At 34.7% G+C, this 20,978-nt stretch overlaps 2 protein-coding genes and 1 long non-coding RNA gene across 3 annotated transcripts; 1 reads left to right on the top strand and 2 right to left on the bottom strand.

Annotated features, from left to right (window-relative positions):
• Positions 1–2,356: 2,356 nt before the first annotated feature.
• LOC110716593 (endochitinase EP3-like) lies at positions 2,357–4,645 on the bottom strand. The gene is made up of 2 exons (XM_021895224.1): positions 3,679–4,645; positions 2,357–3,096 (listed from the first exon to the last, which is right to left on the bottom strand). The coding sequence occupies exons 1-2, from the start codon at positions 4,136–4,138 to the stop codon at positions 2,696–2,698; spliced, it is 861 nt and encodes a 286-aa protein (XP_021750916.1). The 5' UTR covers positions 4,139–4,645; the 3' UTR covers positions 2,357–2,695.
• A 9,392-nt stretch (positions 4,646–14,037) lies between these two features.
• LOC110716710 lies at positions 14,038–15,187 on the bottom strand. The gene is made up of 2 exons (XR_002510564.1): positions 15,065–15,187; positions 14,038–14,660 (listed from the first exon to the last, which is right to left on the bottom strand). It is a non-coding gene; the product is annotated as an uncharacterized LOC110716710 (long non-coding RNA).
• Positions 15,188–17,770: 2,583 nt separating this feature from the next.
• LOC110716578 (endochitinase EP3-like) lies at positions 17,771–20,424 on the top strand. The gene is made up of 2 exons (XM_021895203.1): positions 17,771–18,229; positions 19,851–20,424. Exons 1-2 carry the CDS (start codon positions 17,827–17,829, stop codon positions 20,243–20,245), a joined length of 798 nt encoding a protein of 265 aa, XP_021750895.1. The 5' UTR covers positions 17,771–17,826; the 3' UTR covers positions 20,246–20,424.
• The last annotated feature ends 554 nt before the right edge of the window (positions 20,425–20,978 follow it).

The following is a 20,978-nucleotide window of genomic DNA, read 5'->3' as shown; positions in this document are numbered from 1 at the left end:
ACTTGATACTTGTTTGAAATTTAAGAAGAAAAATGAGGAAAGTCTTAAACATAAGTCTTTAGACTCAAGATGATGTTGTCACCCCAAATCTTAACCCTTGAGGCTAAACTTGCTCTAATTTGGATGATGTTGCTCTAATTGAAATCGAACTAAATTATTAAACCGGTTTGGATTTTTTTATATTAGCTCCATTATAAACTATTTGCAACGAATAGACACTTTTGACTCGCACTTTAAAATTGAATTAAACCACTTTTTTCACAAGGAAATTAAAACCAAATTATATACGGTACATAAGCTAAAACTTTTTAATGGTTACCTAGTTGAACAGTTTTTATTCGGACTTGTTATTTGTTAGGACATGCATTGTAACTTGTAAGCATATTAAATAGGACATGTTATAGCTATTTGCTATGACATGACATTGTAACTGCGTTTAAACATTTTTTGGATTTTAATATTTTAATTTTTGCTTAAGTTTTGTATTAGGGCATTATTTAGACTATTTAAAGTTTGAGCTGTCATTAATATGCAGTTTTGATATTTTAATAATAGGGAAATTGTTCCGTGTACCCTTAAGGTTTTAAAAAATGCACCGTATATCCCTGAAAACATTCAAATGCACCGTGTACCCCTGAGGTTTGTAAGAATTTGCACCAAATACCCCTAGACTCATACAACAAATGATAATTTTGTTAAATTAAAACCCCATATAGACTATAAGCATCAAATTCTATTAAATTGTTACAGTGTAATGCTAGTATATATAATGCTAAAACATTTAATTATCAAGCAAACTTAATTGATAAATCAAATTCTCACACCTTAAAGTTTAGGATTTAGAATGATCAATGGAGTTCAAATTTTTATGTAATTTATGCTTTTATGCAATTTACTCCATAAATATAAAGTAATCCCTCCGTCCCTTAATTAGATTCCTAATTTTAGCATTTATTCCTCACGTAATAGTGAGTAGTATGAATCTAATAAAAGGACAAAGGGAGTATTAAAAATGAGTCAGTGCGTGGACGTAATTTAGTTTGATAAGTAAATAAGTAAATGATATGTGCATTTGTAAGACGATCAGGGTATTTGGTGCATTTTTTTACAAACCTCAAGGGTACATGGTGCATTTGAAAGTTTTCAAGGATACACGGTGCATTTGAAAGTTTTCAAGCATACACGGTGCATTTTTCAAAACCTCAGGGGTACACGAAATGATTTCCTTTAATAATATTCGTTTACTCTTTTCTAGTGGATTTAGGAGTTTATATATATATATATATATATATATATATATATATATATATATATATATATATATATATATATATATATATATATATTTAAATATATTTTTCACTTGCAAATATGTTTGTTCATATTAGGAATTGCACTTGTTTTTTTTTATTTCCTTCATTAATTCCGAATGTGTCAGGAGTGGATGTATGGTTAATTCCTCCATCTCCTCCAGGTGTGACCTGGATTCCGCTCCTCATCCCCCCCCCCTCTTATGTGGTAGCAGCCTCGTTTCTAAGGTTTGGTGGCCTAGGGCAAAGATACAAATTGGGGCCCTAATTAAAAAAATGGGTGTGCAAAATTTTATTTTTTTTCCCGGATACATACCATGAAAGTTCCCCTTATTCCATATGTGTGTGATTGCATCTTCTATTCTTTCACCACTCACCAACACCCACTAACACATAAAATAAAGCCACCTTAACCTTAAACCCACCATGACACCATCAGCTTCTCTAACTCCTCCTCACCGCACTCGACCACACCACCATCACCACTCCCTAACCACCAAATCAACGCCTCACAAACCCCTCATGCAGTAGCACCTCCACCCACAACCACCAAGTTTAAAAAATATGAAGTACAAGATAGTAGAAACAATTTTTAAATGGAAACCAACCCAATATTACAAAATTACATAATTATATAAGAATATGAACTTACAAATTAATCATTGCCTCTTCGGAAACGGTTCAAGACAACCAATCAATGTGATATTTTTTCCCCCAATTTTATAATTCTTGAAATCATTTATACATATTAATGAAAAATTAAGGGAAAGAAGAGAATTTGATGAGTGATGGAGGACATGCTAAGAGGATTACATACAATTAGATTGATGCTCATTGAAAGTTAAAGAATAAAATAACCGGTAATTAAAATTTTCAACTTCATTTAAATGGAACTAATTTGACTAGAATTTGGGAAGAGATACAATTTTTTATAAAGAGAATCAAATTATTCATCACTTTGGAAAGTGAATTAATTAGGCGGATAATCCTGGAAGAAGGAACTATAAAAAGCATTTGATATTCTTCTGTAATGACTTGTCTTTTTTTTTTTTTTTTTTTTTTTTAATTGGGGGCTTATCTCATAAATGAACTTGGGCTTTTCAAGTTGGGGCCTAAGGCGGTTGCCCTATTAGCACTGCCTTTGCTACATCCTTGTGTGGTAGGAAGGGGATCCCACATATCTTGACGTGAAAAAAAAAAGTCAGAGGATACAATAAAACAGAGGAAACGTAGAAAAACTGAAATTTGAAGATAGTAACATCATAAATACTTTTATTCCATATTTTAAGCCTGCTCATTGTATGAGTTTGTAGCAGGCATCCTTTTATTTTGCATAAATTAGAAATCACAAGTTGATTAGTAGCATAGAGTAGCAGCCAACATCCTTAGCAACTGAGATTGTTCCCAGGAGAAACACCAAACTGATTACAATACTGTCTATAGTACTGAATTCGAGCATTGACAGCACCTGGATTACCACCATTACATTCGATGCTATTGATAGCTCGTATGGTGGCACCAAACCCTTGGCCGGAGGTGATAATAGAGTGGACATTGTTCATCCAAAACCAGAAGGCTGTTCTGAAGGCAATAACAGGGTTGTTTGCAACTGTTTCTGGTGCATTGATACCGTCGAATCCAATGCTTCTACCGGCTGCTCCATAGTTGTAGTTCCATGTGAGTTGAAGTGGCCCTCTGCCATAGTATTGCTTGTTTGGATTGCACGACCATGCAGCGCTTCGTCCACAATAGGTTGATTTCACAATCTCCTCTATATAGCAAAAGGCTACAAGAAGCAAGTTGGATATCAATTATTTGTTGGGTGTAACATTTTGTGAAATAATTTGATCACGTGGATCTTATTAGACTCGTTACAATGAATACTCTAAAGTAAGAATATCAATTTTTTATGAGTATAATTTTTGTGCGTATACAATTAGAGATGCTCTGTATTGTATTTTTATTTCTAAAGTTGTTTTAAAGAACGTAAAAAGTCAAATGAGACAAAAAAAATAGAGAAAAATTAATTTAGGAAAAAATTTATCAAAATTCACCCGTTAAATCTGAGTTTTTTTTTAAACACTACCTTTTAAAAAAATGTTATAAAACACCACCCACTTTAAAATTTATGTTGTAATTCACCACCTACAACAAAAATTTTAAATTAGGTGTTTTTCTTACAACATTTTTTTTTTAAAAAAATGACTTTTTACAAATAAAAAAAAAAAAAAAAAAAAAAAAACAAAGATTTTAAAGGTGGTTTTTCACAAAATTTCCTTAATTTTATGTACTCTGAACATTGGTATGATTTTTGTGACAATAAAAATGAGTAGCTGAGTAGGAAAGCAAAGGTATTCAATAGACTTACATCCAATTTCATGGGTGACATGAGCAAAGAAGGCAGCAACTTCACGTTTGATAACGTCGGAGGATCCAGTGCCGAACTGAGGATAGCTATTGAGAGCGTTTAAGAAAGCATTCCTGCTGTAGAAGTTCCTACCAGGACAGTTAGAAGGTGATTGGTTGATGATGCCATTGAAGAACGCGTCTGTTACTAAGCTTCGGACTGTAACAGCACCTCCTCCTCCTCCTGAAGAGTAACAAGGGCCTTGTTGGCACCCTTCGCCGCAGTATTCAGCTGTGTTTCCGCAGTAACCGTACCTGCTACAACAGGAATTACTGGCACAACCACAGTTTTGAGCCTGGACTAGGGTGCTTGACATACAAGCAACCGCGAGGAGCATGGCAAAGATGATTAGTCTAAGGGAACTCATTTTGTGAATGATAAGGATTTGTATGAAATGTGGAAAATAAACACAAGATTGCATTGGTTTATATATGGAAATTGAGTGAGAGTGAGGTCACTTAATTGATCTAGGAAGAAGTTTTTTTAGCTTATGACCTAAGGATAGGTGCTTATTGCTTGTGTTAATGGATTGTGCAAATCCAAAAGTTAGATTGTTAATTAGGTAATGTTGCATTGATTTCTTAGGACAATTTTATTAAACTAACTATTATGAGGCTAAAGGACAATAACACTACAAGTAGGTATAAAAAAAATTGATTCGAATTTGGATTATTTTTATTTTACGGCTTTTCATTATATACCCTCGATTATTTTGTTTATTCACCATATACGTATGGATTTTTTTTTCAAATACACCATATACCCTCGAGTTTTCTGAAAAATGCACCAAATATTCTTATTGACTAAAAGATTTTGGCATTATATTGTCAATCTTTAGGGTTGATTATGCCCTGAAATCACTTTAGATCCTTTCACCCACTCCCGAATCCAACTTTGAACTACCCTCCCTCCTACCCACGAAACCACCTTAGATCTCCTTTCCCCACCTTAAAAACCAATCATATGGACATGATGAATCTGGATATTTGGGGTGGTTTCAGATTTTGGGGAAGAAGGGGTATGGTTTCAATAGTAAGGTATCTAGATCGGTTTCGTGTCATAATTAACCAAACTACACTCATCTTGTAATTATCAAGGGTTATGGTGCATTTTTGTGAAAATTCATGGGCATATAGTGTAAGTCCAATAGTGTGGAATGTGGTGAATTAACTTAAAACTCAGGGGGTATATGATGAACCATTTATTTTAATTGCAACAGTACTACTACTACAACTACAACGACGATGACAAATTCTTTGTCCTAAATAATTTGTAATTAGCTAGCATGAAACATCATAAAAACTGTTTGAAAAGGAAAAAGAGCATAGAAAAGTAATTGATTGAATTAGAGTTGAAAAAAGCGTATAGAGTGAAAGCTAAGAGTATACAAATAAAATTTACGATTATTTTAATACTAATATGTAATATCAATTTAATTTTGATTGAGGTCGAGCTCATAGTATTGAGCTAAAAAAAATATTTCCTTAGCTTTAATATTTTTGTTTTGGGTCAATAAAGAATAATTCAGAAACTAAGAAATACTTAAAATCACAACATTTCTTCTATTTACCTCTCAAATAACCCCCTTATATTTTTGGCTTTGCAATTAATACGATGGTCTCGAATTTTAAAACCATAAAAAAAAAAAAAAAAAAAAAGGAGTGAAGTTTGAAATACGTATGTAGATGACTTGTCTGCTTAAACAAGTAGTTGGTTTTCTTCTTTTCTAACATCATATTTAAGTTTGTCAAAAAAAAAAAAAAAAAAAAAAAAAAAAAAAATCATATTTAAGACAATCCGCTTGATTTCCTGTTCTTGACGGTTAGTTTTCTTGCTAAATTAATATTAGATGTACAATAATTAGGTTTTTAATTAATGTATATGTGACTATGGGTTGCTTGTATATTAAAGTTGGATTTATTATTTATTATTACTCGTATTAATTTAGAATCATTGCTTGCATAAGTTTTTATGTACAACATGTTTCTAATAAATTGTTAGTACTCCCTTTATTTCAAAATAATATGTCGTTTATGTTTGATTAGGCCCCTAATATCCCTAATATAAATTATACAGTTAATTTTCGGAAACTATAAACTAAGGTGATTTTAATAAGTACTCACATGACTATATTTTTTTGTTCTTATGTATAAATTATTAATATTAGTCAAAGTAAATTATGTGAATAATGTAAAAAGTCAAGTTCGGATATTTATTTTGAAATGGAGAGAAAGTATATATTATTGATAATTTTTCGGAGAAATATTAAATAAAGATTACTCACAATGCACCCAAAATTTTAATATTACTTCCTTTGTTTTTCAGTGCATGAATTTGACCGACACTACGTTTATGAGGGTGAGTTGAATGAAATAAAGGATAAACCTAAACTAAAAAGCAATAAACCTAAACTAAAACACACCAAAAATAAAAGAAAGAGAAGAAGAAAGATACCAAATCCAAAAATCTCCCCCATGCCAAGATCAGATAATGTCCTCATTGGCTTGGGAACTAGCCTAGCATGGCTAATCCTCATCATCCTCATCTATGGAGCCAAATCCTCCACCACTGCCACCTGCACCATATGCACTAGAAAAGCTACCACCAAAATAGTTAGGTTGAACCTCCCCAACCGGTCCCCCAAAAGGTATGTCCTGGCCTACTCGTGGAAAGATGAATAGTCAGTATAAATACCACTAGCGGTGGGATCTCTATCGTATCCCTGGGGTGGGGGCTGAAACCAATCACGGTAAATAGTATTGTCGGGAATATTACCCCGACGAGCATAATCATCGTACATGGGGTATAGGGCTCTACCCTGATTCCTCTCAAGGTACCTTAATCGCTGGTCAAGGGAGCCTACCATCCTCCTAAGGTCATCACCCTGTGAATTCTCTATACGTCCTAAGGCCTGACCTATACTCTGTGGGTCCCAAATTGTCTCAGAGTCAGTCTTAGGAGGATGTGGAGCCATGTGAGGCATGCGTGGTGGTGATGGTGTTGTCATGGGCTCAGGCTAGGGTGGTGTTACTGGCTGTGCTTGCCCCCGGGCATGGGCAACTAGCATGTCACAGGTGTAAGAGTCTTGCCCAGGAGGAAAAGCAGTCAAGTCAGGATTAGGCAGGGAAAAGATAGGCAAGGGTTGCTCAGCTGCTAACCTAACACACTAGGCTGTGGGGGATTTGTTGGCTATCCGATCGCACCTAACCCAAGTCCTCAAGGTGCCTAAGGTTCATATAGGTGTCCGGCCCACAGTAGTGAGACTGTGGGGCCTACTCTCAACAAACCCAGCCTTCTATACTGCTATCTTAGTAACTAGGCCTCCTAACCTAATAGGGGTACTAGCCAAGTTACTAGTCGTGGCATGTCTACTAAGGTGGTGGATAATATATCTACCCATGTTCAGTTTACTAATCCAAACACATGATGTCCATTTACAGTAAGTTCGTTGGTTTGGGCGTTATGTGGTTCGTTCCTACCTAAAAAGCAAACACCCGAAAATCTTTGCCATAATTTAGGAACGGGCTGATGGATAGGTCTGGCACTAGCATGTTGGCGTTAGGGGCCGACAAACCAGTCAAAACATAGTAAACATCATCCATTTTATAATCAACATGCCAATGGTGAGGTAATTCAGATTCCAAATCAAATAATTTATAGAATTCAATATAAGTTAAACTAACATTTCTATTGTTCAACCTAAAAATCAAATTCGGCCCATTTTACTATTTACAACAGTTAAAGAGGAAAGAAATTCACATGTCAATTCACGATACGTAAGATAGTGCATATCAACAAATTTTCTCATTCCTATATTGTTCATGAATCGTCTAACATAGTCAAATAAGCCTAAAGACTCGAGAGTAGGGCGGTGTAACCACCGTGAAGGGATTACCTCGCGCTCATAGATATTTTCGAGCCGTTCCTTTTGTGTTTGAGTGGTGATACGGATAGTTGGCCACTATGGAAGCTGCAAATCCGGTTCATATTGTTGGCTCGAGCTCGAACTTCCCTCGAGAATTGATCTTGCCCACTTTGCTGCCATTTGGTAAAATGGGTATGAAAGTTATTTAATTTGAATTGGGAAATTTTAGTATAGAATGGAAGAGGATGAAGAGAGGAGTAAAATATGTAATTATTTTTGAATTTGGGTGAGAAATGGAGGAGAAATCTTAGAGAGAAGGTAGAGGAAATTGAGTTTTTAGAGAGAGAAATAATGGAGGAAGGAGGAAAAAATGAGAAAAGAAAGAAAGAAAGAAGAAGAAGAAAGAAGAAGAGAAGCCGGGGGGGCTCGTGCTCGGTCGGGTGCCACACTGCCCGGTAGGGCGACCTAAAGATTAATATGCCCCTCTTCTCGTGCCCGGTCGGGCGATGCATCTTGTTCCAAAATCATCACTCTCGAGCCCAGTCGGGCGGAGCTTCACCCGATTGGGCAATTTAAACCTAAATTTTTCTTTAACTCTTGCCGGTTCCGTACTCGTCAAATCTCACGCGCAGTCGAGCGCGCCTCACCCGATTGGATGTATTATGGTCATTTTTCTACAAAGCTCTAGCGCCCGGTCGGGTGCACTACAACACTAATAATACGAATATCTACTTTTCTTTTCTCCAAAATTGACTAACTCTTTTCCTTCAAACCTGTACAAAAACTCAATAAACTCCCTCCTCTTTCCTCTCAAAAGAAAAAGAAAGTTAGACTAAAAAGCAAGAAAATTTTGGGTTGCCTCCAGTAAAGCGCTGGTTTATCTAGGTCCCGCACGACCCTCTTACCACGAGATGAAAAGTTAGGACCTTTGGCCTACCGCCTGGTCGGGTGGTTTCTCACCCGGTCAAACGATTTTTAGACCACAACGCGGCTTCCTAACATGCCCTGTGGGACGCCAATTCACCTTATCGGGTGGATCCTCCTTGGTGTGAACTTGTGGTTCTTCGCTACTACTCACAAGAGACCCCTTTTTTACCGTTGGTTGCCTCAAGTTGTCACTAGATTGAGCAATTGCAACTCGATCAGGTGGAACACTCATTATAGGCTCAGTTTCCACAGCTTGCTTGTTTGTTTCCACCTTCTCATCTTCAAAGCCAAGACCCACACAATAAAGGGCTATTTCTATTGCATCACTTCCTTTTGCCATTTGTCTATTTCATCTGTAGAAGATGCAACACAAGATACCGCCTCCAAGGGATCTGTTACAAGAGCTTAGGGCTTATTAGAACAATTATCAGCCACATTAACACTAAAACACTTCGCCTCTGTCAAGGGGCTTTTAGGGGAATTATTCAAATTGAAAGTAATTTTATCATCCCCTACTGATAGTGTTAGTTTGCCACATTTCAGATTTATAATTGCTCCAGCGGTGTTAAGGAATGGTCTACCCAAAATAATTGGAGTTTGCAAATCCTCACCCATATCAAGAACAACAAAATCAACAGGTATATAAAATTTACCTACTCTAACAAAAACATCCTCTAAAACACCTAAGGGGTATTTAAAAGAACAATCGGCCATATCTGTAGAGCAATATTAGTAGTTTTCAATTTACCCATATTTAGCTTGAAACACACAGACAATGGCATGACAGTAACGCTAGCACCCAAATCACATAATGCATTATCAATCATTAGATTGCCAATATGACAAGGGATAGAAAAACTACCCGAATCTTTCAGTTTAGGTGGAGATTTATTTTGTATTACGACACTACATTCTGTAGTAAAAGCGACTATCTCTACCTCACTAAGATACCTTTTTCTAGTCAATATTTCCTTCATGAATTAAGCATATGCAGGAATTTGTATAATTAGTCCTGTAAAGGAACCGTTACCTGCAAATCTTTAACCATCTCCAGAAACTTACCAAACTGCTTATCCAAATTTATTTTTAAATATCGATTAGGGAATGAAAGTTTGATAACTGGCTTTGGAGCATTACTGCTCTTATCTGGAGTTGCTATCTTTCATGGAGTTGTACCCTACAATGTATTACCAGAAATATTAGTACTACTTTAGAGCCTTGTAGGGCTATTAGCAACATTGTTTGGTTTAATAGAATCAAGATTAACATTATTAATTAAAACAGGTTCATCATTTTTGGGCATAGGAGGCCCATCATAGTGTGAAGGTGTGAACAACTCCTTAGAGTAATTGCAAAAGCTTGATCTGTAGGCCTGGTTGGCTGATGGTAGGTCTCCCTGTTGACGGGCTTGTAGAGTAGAAGAAATATGTGCAATTTGATTGTCTACAATTTTATAATGTGCTATGATCGAATCAATTTGAGCATTTCTACTTTCCATGTGCTTTTACATACTAGACAACATCGCTCTATTTTCTGCCAAAGCAGGGTCAGAAGATGAGGAGGGTTGTTGTGGTTAGTTCTTCTAGACAGCATTGAGATGATAATATTTCTACTGTGGTTGTTGTGGCGCCTGCGATTGTTGTGGAGGTGGTGGGTTTTGAACATTGGTGCTCTGGTAGGAAAGATATGGATGATGCCGGGACCCAGGATTGTAAGTGTTGGAGTATGGGTCATATGCCTATAAGCTTGAGTGGCATTAACTTGCTCCACGGAACTCCTGCAATCTTGTTCCCAATGACCTACAATTCCACAATTTTCATAAAAAGCCTCATTAGAATTATTATTAATTGTAGAAACATTAGCTATATTTGCAGTACTAAGATTATCTAATTCTGACAAATAGAGGTTAATTGAGCTTGCAAGAAGGATACAGAGTCGACACTATATTTCCCTTTGTTAGCAAAGCCTCTAGGATTTCCATATTGGGAATTGTGGATTGCCATATCTTCGATAACTTGACCTGCATCATCAACATCAAGGTTCATAAACCTCCTACTAGCTGCAGAATCTAATATTTTTCTAGATGAATTTCCAATCCCATTATAAAAGGCTTGGATCAATTGCCACTGCGCTAAATTATGGTGGGACACTCCCTCTGTAGATCCTTGCATCTTTCCTAAGCTTCATATAAAGTTTCATCTGGCTCTTGGGCAAAGTTCTGAATTGCGCTTCTTAGCAAAATTGTACTCTCTGCAGGGTAATATTTATTATAGAAATTTAAATTAAGATTCTACCAGTTAGTTATAGCAAGTGCAGTTCTATTCAATCCATTATACCATAATTTAGCTTTTCCACATAAAGAAAAAGGAAAGAGAATCTCCCTGATTTGGTCATGTGTGACCCCAGCTTGCTTGATGGTATTACAATATTGAAAGTATTCTGCAATATGAAGATTTGGGTCTTCATCCTTATCTCCACTAAATTGCTTCCTTTCTATCATCGTGATAAATTGGGATTTAATCTCGAATTGCACTCCAACAAGAGCTGGAGTGGGAGTAAGGTGTGGAAAATCTGTTAGTGACGGCTGCGAATAATTGTTGAGCTTCTTAGGTGCTGTCATCTCTGAGTCTGAATCCGAAGGAACTTTTGAGTCACTAGAATCAGTTGGAGGGTCTATGTGATTATCGTTACCCCCAGAACCCGCCAGGATTTGCTTGTAAAGATTCTTTTGTCTATGAAAAGAGCGTTCAATCTCAGGATCGAATGGGATATAACCTGATCTGGAAGACCTGGGCATAAACGAAGAACTAAAAAGCAAATATGAGACATGCCTCAAAGAACTAACGTTCTCTGAGACAAGGGGAAATAACCTAGACTACTTGTAGGGAATATTTCAATCATTACCCCAAACTTGAACCCCACTGTGATCATATACTTAAGTACGGTGGCGTCCAAAGGGAAAAAAGATAGAGCAAAAGAGTCTCCAACAAGTTTTAGGAACTTGTAAACCGTTCATGAGGTGAAGGTTACACCCCTTAACGATTAAGAAGATCGTCAACTCCAATAGGTCTGGAACCATGACTGGTAGTTTGGGGATGAAGGTACAAATCCAACCTAAAAGAGACTGAACCTGCCCTAATAATAGGCCTCTACTTTATTCTGATCGTATTCATGTGCGCTTTCTAACTAACATGCAATTAATAGGTTTACCCTAAACCTGTTTAATATATGTTGGTTGAATATTAATGCACAAATAAAACTATTATTGGCGATCACTTGAATTATAATCATATTAACCCTAAAAAAGATTATTAATTATCTTATTAAGCGTGATTACAAGTACAAATTCCCTTTAAACATGCATAAAAGGCGTGATCAAGCAATAACAATAAATATCAAGCAACATAATAATAATAAATCATAATAACAATCATAAGCATAAATCATGTTAAAGCATAAAATTAATAGCAAGATCCTAGGCATGATATTAACAAGATTAATAACAAACCCTAACATGTCACTAAACATATAAAAATTAAAGCTTTAGCCCTAACATGATACTAACATGAATATTAGGAAGAGAATAGGAAGCATCATAATAATCATAATTGATATTAGAAATTATAGCTACTACCCTAAACATGATACTGGGAATCATTTTTGTCATTCAAAACATCAAGCATCCTAACATGACATTAGAAATCATAATAACAACCTAGACATGATTTCTATATCATAATATCAATAAATCAATTAAAGCACTTACTTGGATGCCTCGTATCTATTTCTAATAACAAAATACACGCGTTAGTAACTTCAAGGAAAATATAAAATCAAACAAATAAATTAAATAATTGAAATAAAGATTTGGGACCAAACCCTTAGAAATTAAAACCTTTCACGTCTAGGGCGAAGGCAACTTCCAACTTGGTTAGGTGTTTCTAGATCTTGTGAATGCGGAATTTTGTATGCAAAAAGCTAGAGAGAGAGAAAAATCAAGAGATTCTTGAAAACTAGAGAGAATAAGAAAATTAATAGTTGTCGATGATATTTGATGATGGAAAACGGAGGTTTTAGGAGGCTATTTATAGACAAAATCAGCCGGATGGATAGAAAAACGAACCAGAGTTTCGAAGAGAATAAAACGACTTAGCGCCAGACGCTAGACATTAGCGCCAGACGCTAAGGCTAGCGCTAGATGCCAAGTATTAGCGCCAGGCGCTATTCCTGTCGTCAGGCGCTAGAAATCAATTTCACGCATTTTCTTAATTTTGATAAAATTTAGCCATACAGAAGGGAAAAATCGTATTTTCCTTAAAAACACTTCTTTTATTCTGATTATAACTCTAAAAAGTCAACCAAAGTCAATTTATCAATGCTAATTAAATTAGGAATGAAAAGAACCTTCTAGAAGAATATAGAAGACTAAAATCAATTCTAATTGCATTAGGAATGATAAATCAATATTAGGCCCTCCTCTAGATCATTGGGCCGCACATAAATATCAAACCGGGCCAGTTTAGTAATTTAACCATAACTTCCTCATTATTCATCGGAATTGGGCTTATAATATATTGTTGGAAAACTCTTTTCAAGCCCCATCCAGCTATTCTATTATTGGACCCTTGCTATGGACCAACCCAAACAAGATTGGCTGTTTTCTTAAAATAGGTTTTCAAAAACAGAGAGAAAGAAAAGAGTTAAAAACTAACCGCAACACTAGACTTTCCACACTTTCACTTCATTCGATTATGATTCGACGTGAAAGGTACTCATCACCGAGTTTGGTTTTAGGGAGACACAAATGGGTGTCTACACTACTGAAAACAATCAGAAATAAAAATAAAACTGTTTCCCCGGCAACGGCGCAAAATTTTGACAGGCTAAAGTCGTATCTCCCAATCAAAAGTAATTCCTAAATCCTCTAACTAATGCAGATAGGGAAGTAGGGTCAAGTCCACAGAGAGATTGGTCTTTCTATTCCTAATTTATTATTATAATCTAAATTTTTAAGTAACAAAATAATATATTATGGAAGGGAAACTAAACTAAGAAGATCAAGGGTAAAGAGAAATCGATGAATAAAGGACCTAGGACATGGGTTCACCAATAAATAACATTCCAAGGTAAAATATAATAACCAATCATCAACGCATCAATTAACCATATCATAAAGGGCTTTCGCTACGTATTACAATCACAGAATTAATCTACTGGTATTAAATCTCATCTCTCGAATCTCGACTTAACCATTTATAAATTAACCTGCCTATTGAAACTAAGCCTAAATATCAATTCTCATCTCTCGAATATCGAATTAATGTTGCTAAACTCATACATAATAGACCTGCGCAAGTCTAGTTGCATAGCATTAAATCAATTAATAGGAAATTAATCAAGCATTGACAATCAACGACGATAAATTACCCTTTCATATTATTTAAGGATCCCCATAAACCCTGGAAAGAAAACTACTCACGCATAATTAAATCTAAACTAAACAAAGCAATTAAGGAAGACATGGTGAATAAAAGAAATAGAATTACTGAAATTAATAGAGAAGAAATCGTTACCGAAATTAACGTAAAATAAAGAGTCGAATCAAAAACAAAGTATGGAGTTGTAAAGAGAGAAAATAATAATAACAAGTAGAGGGAGAAAGTCTTAGAGAAGAGAACCTAAACTAATAACTCTAAAATGTATTTATATTAAGCTCCTAAAATAATCCTATTTGGAAACTAAGTAAAAATTGCCGGAAACATGCTCCCCAAAACACGCGCCCGATCGGGCCCGCCTTTTTCCATCAAGTGCGTCTCTCGTGCCCCACCGGGCGCGAGATTGGGCGAAGGGCTGCTTCATTCTTCTTTCGCCCCGCCCGGTCGGGCGCGCCTTCGGGCAGAGCCATTTTTGGCCGGGCGAAGCTCTTGGGCTATCTTGGACTCTTGATTGGGCTCCGATCCTTCAGCTCAATCCGGATTTCCTCTTCGGGTCTTGAATACTTGGTCCAAATGCCTTGGTATCATATATGTTGAGCCCTTATTACCGGTTTGATGACTCTAACCGACCCTGGGCTACGAAAACTGGTCGTGCTCCTCAAATGCTCGTATTCACTTCATAAAATCTCGGGAAAATGCTTCAAAAGTGCAAATCCCTACAAAACTCAACCAAAACTATGAAAACACTAGAAAACACAAATTAGTAATAAAAGTGGCTCTAAAGAGCCAAAACACTACCAATTATGACCAAGGGATGGGGGTAAAATACTATATAAAATGAACATATCAATAATCCATACCACAATTCAACCAATTCACATAATTATACCAAAATTAAACATAAATCCCATGATCCTACCTAAAATTAAACCAAATTGCATAATTCATGCACATAATTGCACTAAACATTGCAAGATAATCAAAATAGTTGAACATAATCCACATAATCATGAAATTCACAGAATTTCGCAAATATGTAAAACAATTACTCATTATATAACTCGAAACAGAACAACATACAACCTTTTTGCGTTTATTTAACAGTGGAAGTGATACATACCTGATGATCCACACTTATCCCCCTTTTCTCCGGCTGTAATTGAAAGATTTCTTGCGCAAAACACCCTAACTTTCTTCTTCTTTAATTCAGACGCAAGAGAGATGATTGAAACAGAGGTGAATGCAGAAGATGGGAAGTCCAATCAACATAAATACCAGGGGAAGGGGTTAATTATGGCAGGAGGATATGTGAGGTTTTTTTTTTTTTTTTTTAAAAGGGGGTATTTTAGACATTTTATGCATTTAATGACCTAAATCTGTATAATTAGAATGTTATTAACGTTTCATTAACAACCTAATCACACTAGTTAATAAGTTGGAACCTTGGGTGTACCGTTGATAATAAAAAAATAGTAATGGTACCATTGAGAAAAGTCAAAAACTCGGGTGTACATTGATAATTTCCCTATTTTTTTTATAACACAAGTAAAATAAGGTTTAATAAGTCCAGATAAGTAAAAATCAGGTAAATTAAACACACCCTAAAAATAATGACTACTCATACATTATGTGCATCAGATGATTCCTTTCCTTTTTAAGTTGTCATTTCTCTCTATCTCTCTCACCATCACATGCATCTCTAAATTTCTCTCCTCATTTAACCCTGGTCATCTCCAATGGCGTGACTCAAATTTGAGTATTGAAATAGAAAATGAGTTTTTTTTTTTTTTTTTTTTTTTTTTTTTTTTTTTTTTTTTACCTCCAACGGTGATACCATACACACTTCTCAATTTAGCAATTCATGTGAAGTCTAATTTCCCAATGGTGAGACTCTATAAAAATATACAAATGTTACTTTCAATTTATGGCCCACCAAATCCATTTCTTTTTTAATATCAAATATTATAAGATTAAAAAATATTAAAAGAAAGGTAAAACTTAAATAAATTACAAAATATATTAGAGTTACTAAGTTTAGATACCAACTTATGGGTATAATACTTTCTCTCTCCTAAAATTACTCAATTGAGTCTCACTATTGAAGAGGGTCTACACTCCTCATTTAACTCTTACAAACAAATTTACCTAAGAATATGTGCAAACTTATTTGTTTGCACTATATTATGAAATAGAGATAGTAGAACAAACAAAAAGAAACAACTTTTCTCAATTATATATATATATATATATATATATATATATATATATATATATATATATATATATATATATATATATATATATATATATAGTACCATAATTTTTAAGACTTAATTAATTGTTGTTTTTACAACTTTTAATTACCATTTATATATATCAGTGCATTCCATGGAGTTGAATGGTTGAACCTAGATATCATGCATTGACATAGTTTGATTTCTACAATGGGCTTTGTTTATAAAAGATTGGTACAAGTCTGACATGACACAACATATTGACACAACTAACTATTTCTTAGCCTGTTTTAGGTACACTCTGTTTGAACAAGAGACGTGCTAGCACGACATGATGAGACTACATGGCATGACCTATGCGCATCTTTTATTATAATTTTATTTTCAATTCTCCCATTTCTTTATTTTGAGGAGATGCAAGTAGTGAAATAATTTAACTTTTATTTGAAGACAAAGGGAATAATGTTCCATATTTACTTTCAATTTCCTCCTAGAAGATCATATGTTGGTGCTTTATTACCTTCGTTACAATTTGACCTTTATAAACTTTGATAAACTTTCTTATACAAACATTATTATAATCAATATCAAAACAAATTGAAGACAACATACATCAAATATTAAAGACAATTTTGAAATCACATACTAGAACATTTGGTGGGGAATCCCCTAGTAATGGCCTTATTTATGAAACATTATATCTATCACTCGTTACATAGTTTTTTCTTGAAAAATCTATCACTCGTTACATAGTTTTTTCTTGAAAAATCTATCACTCATTAATATATAATCAATACTAAGGGGGAGGCCATGGCCCAGCCCCCCTTGGTCCCAACACTGGGTTTAACCTTGATATGATATATTGACATAGTTTGAATTCTGCAATGGGCTTTGTTTACAAAAGATTGGTACAAGTCTGGCATGACACAACATATTGACACAACTATTTCTTAGCCTGTTTTGAACAAGAGAAGTGCTAGCACAACATGGGGAGACCACATGGCACGACCTATGCCCACATTTTGTTATAACCTTATTTTTAATTTTTATTATGAGAAGATGCAAGTGGTGAAATCACTTAAATCGAACTTTTATTTGGAGAAAAAGGGAATAATGTTCCATATTTACTTTCAATTTCCTCCTAGACGATCATTATAGTGGTGCTGTATAACATTCGTTACAATTTGACAATTATAAACTTTTTTATACAAACATTAATATAATAATTAAAGAAAAAAAATAAAAAAAAAATTGAAGAGAACATACGTCAAATATTTAAGTCACAATTTTGAAATCACATACTAGAACATTTGGTGGGGAATCCCCTAGTAATGGCCTTATTTATGAAACATTATATCTATCAGACTATCACTAATACATTTTTTTTTCTTGAAAAATCTATCACTCCATACATAGTTTTTTCTTAAAAAATCTATCACTCATTACATGAACAAGTCAAAAATATCATTGGCATGATATGGCGGCTGTCCAAACTCAAATTAAATGTCATCAACTTGTACATGTAAAAAACACATCTTACATACGGCGTTTACTTAGTCTTCTTTCCTAGTTGATCCCTATATAAACCCATTTTTGCAATGTCTAACTCATCATCAGTCATCACATACTCAAAAACTCAACAAGTAAAATGTCTTCTCTAGGACAAATTTTCGCCATACTCGTGGCAATGGCTTGTATGTCATGTACAATGGTTGCAGCTCAAAACTGTGGGTGTGCTTCCGGCGTTTGCTGTAGCCAATATGGTTATTGTGGCAACGGCGATGCCTACTGTGGTAAGGGGTGCAAACAAGGCCCTTGTTACTCTTCAACGGGCAGTGGTGCTGTTTCGGTACAAAGTTTGGTGACAGACGCGTTCTTTAATGGGATTATTAACCAAGCAGGCTCTAGCTGTGCTGGTAAGAGGTTCTACACCAGATCTGCTTTCTTGAATGCTCTCGGAAACTATGCTCAGTTCGGCAAAGGTGGATCCTCCGATGATACTAAGCGTGAAGTCGCCGCCTTCTTTGCTCATGTCACCCATGAAACTGGAAGTAAGTGTTATTAGAAACTTGTTCTTCATGCTTAAATATACTTTATATTGAGGATGCCCCAGTTTCTCAGGTGCATGCCATTTTCATAAATAAACCAATAACTTTATTCAACTTTATTCAATTGTGGAGCCCACAATAATGAAAATGTTGTTGATTTATTTACGAAAATGCTCTCATGAGAAACAGAGAATTTCCCCTTTATATTTAGTTGTTATTACTAGATTGAACATAGTATCATAATGTTTCCTCTAATTCTTGGCATGTAAGATAAGATAATATGAAAATGTATTTTTTCATAACTACGAGTACAATATAAACTTAGGGGGTGAGATATTGATAAATCAAGCAAAAAAAAAAAAAAAGCCTAAAAAATTCTAATGTTATTGATGAAAATTTTACAGTGTCGATTAAAATATGGATACCATAATGTTTTAATCATTATGTTGTTCATGAATGACTTATTTTTCTTGAAGTAATAAATTGTATTTCTTTAGTTTTTGGTATAAAATAGCATATATATCAACATTTTTTTTATTTATCCAATTTTTAGGTTCATTTATGTAATTTTAGTTTTAATTTTGAAATTTTTTGCAAAGTATTTTTTATGTTGGATTAAAAGTTTAAAAAAATTATATTTACATTGTTGATATTAAAAGACTAATTGTCTCCATATTATAACATGAAAATATGAACTGATCATATTGTCATATATTTGTATTAAATTACTATGGTAGTCATATTTTAAACGACTATTATTAGAAAAAAAATTTTCCTATTTTAATTACTGTTTCAAAATGGTTGGTGATTATATATTTTAAAAATCTTAACCATAACCCTGTGAAAATACATCGTTTGAAAAATAACTACCACAATTTTTTAAAATAAACATTTGTGATTAATTATTTTTGAACCATTTTTTAATGGTAAAATTAATTTTTCTTATTTTTGGAATTCATTTTAAATTTTAGAAAATCAATTGATCTAATTAATTTTTTTCAAATTAATTTATGAAATTCAGTTTTGTTGATTTAATTTATGAAATTCAGTTTTGTTGATTCCTGGAAATAATTCAATTGATTTTTAATTAGTATTAACACTTACCAAAATTCAAAAATCATAAAATCTGAATTGTTCATTTTTAAAAAAATATGGTTCAAATGACAGCTATAAAATCATCCTACATATGGTGTTATTTTTTTTATTTTTTATTTATTTTGGTGAAGTCGAGGGGCAAACCCCAAAACAAAGAAAAACCTTAAACTAGAAAAATAAAAGAGCAGAAAGCAATAAACAAAACAGAACAAAAAACAGAAAAATAAAACACTAGCAAGCGAGTCTAAGCTTCATCACGCCGAGGGATGCTCCTTGGAATCGCCCTTCCACCCAAATGGCCAAGTCCTCCAATTAAACAGCACAAAGGTCTATCGGGACCGCCTCGAAAATCATCAACTTTTGGTTGAGGGATACACCGAAATTGGCCAGCCAATCAGCCACCCTATTCGATTCCCTATAGCAATGACCAACAGTTACTTCCCAACCTTCTCTTGATATTAAGGCCTTACACTTCCTAATAATGTGGATTTATATGAACCTAGTAATGAAACTTTGTTTTATTTTGTAGGTTTTTGCTACATAGAGGAGATAGCGAAATCAACCTATTGTAACGCAACCACAACATGGCCGTGCAATCCAAGCAAGCAATACTATGGCAGAGGGCCCCTTCAACTCACATGGAACTACAACTATGGAGCAGCCGGTAGAAGCATCGGATTCGACGGTATCAATGCACCAGAAACAGTTGCTAACAATCCTGTTACTGCTTTTAAAACAGCCTTATGGTTTTGGATGAACAACGTCCACTCCACCTCCAGCCGAGGGTTCGGTTCTACCATACGAGCTATCAATAGCATCGAATGTAATGGTGGTAATACAGGTGCTGTCAATTCTCGGATTCAGTACTATAGACAGTATTGTAATCAATTTGGTGTTTCTCCTGGGAACAATCTCAGTTGCTAAGTACATCAGTATGTAATATAGTAAGAAGGGTGTTGGTTGCTACTCTATGCTACTAACCAACTATTATATTGTAATTCATGCAAAATAAAAGGACACCTGCTTCAAATTCATACAATAATGAGCAAGCTTATAATATGAAATAAAAGTATATACTCCGTCTCCGTAGATTGTTACTGTCCTCTAATTTCTGTTTTTCTAATGTTTCCTCTGTTATTTTTTTTATATCTTATTCAACTAGCTTATGTACTAATTTGTCGTTTTGACCATAATGTTTTTTCTTTACGCTTAAGTTCAAATAATAGAAAAATTAATATTTAAAAAGAAAAATTAGAAATAATAATCCTAACTTTGATGAATTTTACTAAAATAATCCCAACTTTAAATTATAATAATTTGAACTTTAGGGTTCTTCTTTTTCTTCAATCCCTAACCGGTCAACAAAAGTCAATGACCTACTATATCAGGTCACTTGACACGTGTCAAGCCCTGATTGGTTCAAAAAAAATTATTTAAATAATAAAAAACAAAAAAATCACTAAACCACCAGTGAGCCTCCCCTTCCCCCACCGGATCACCCTAACAACCACCCAATTACCCAGCCTACCGCCCCTTTCTCGCCGGGGAGACTCGCGAAACAACCTCCGCCGCGTCGCTGCCTTCCTCCATCTCCGAAAACACCGCCCATCTCCACGAAACACCCCGAAACTTCAAATCCACCAATGAAACCCCTCCC

Source organism: Chenopodium quinoa, unplaced genomic scaffold (genome assembly GCF_001683475.1).
Source record: "Chenopodium quinoa cultivar QQ74 unplaced genomic scaffold, ASM168347v1, whole genome shotgun sequence".
NCBI classification, from domain to species: Eukaryota; Viridiplantae; Streptophyta; class Magnoliopsida; order Caryophyllales; family Amaranthaceae; genus Chenopodium; species Chenopodium quinoa.
Note: the sequence above shows the minus strand (reverse complement) of the source record. Positions and strands in the feature narration are given on the sequence as shown.

Coding starts and splice junctions, on each gene's coding strand:
- LOC110716593 (XM_021895224.1), bottom strand. CDS start 4,138: ATGCAATCTTGTGTTTATTTTCCACATTTCATACAAATCCTTATCATT. Junction 3,097..3,678: donor TGTCACCCATGAAATTGGAT/GTAAGTCTATTG, acceptor TGCTTCTTGTAG/CCTTTTGCTATATAGAGGAG.
- LOC110716578 (XM_021895203.1), top strand. CDS start 17,827: ATGTCTTCTCTAGGACAAATTTTCGCCATACTCGTGGCAATGGCTTGT. Junction 18,230..19,850: donor TGTCACCCATGAAACTGGAA/GTAAGTGTTATT, acceptor TTTATTTTGTAG/GTTTTTGCTACATAGAGGAG.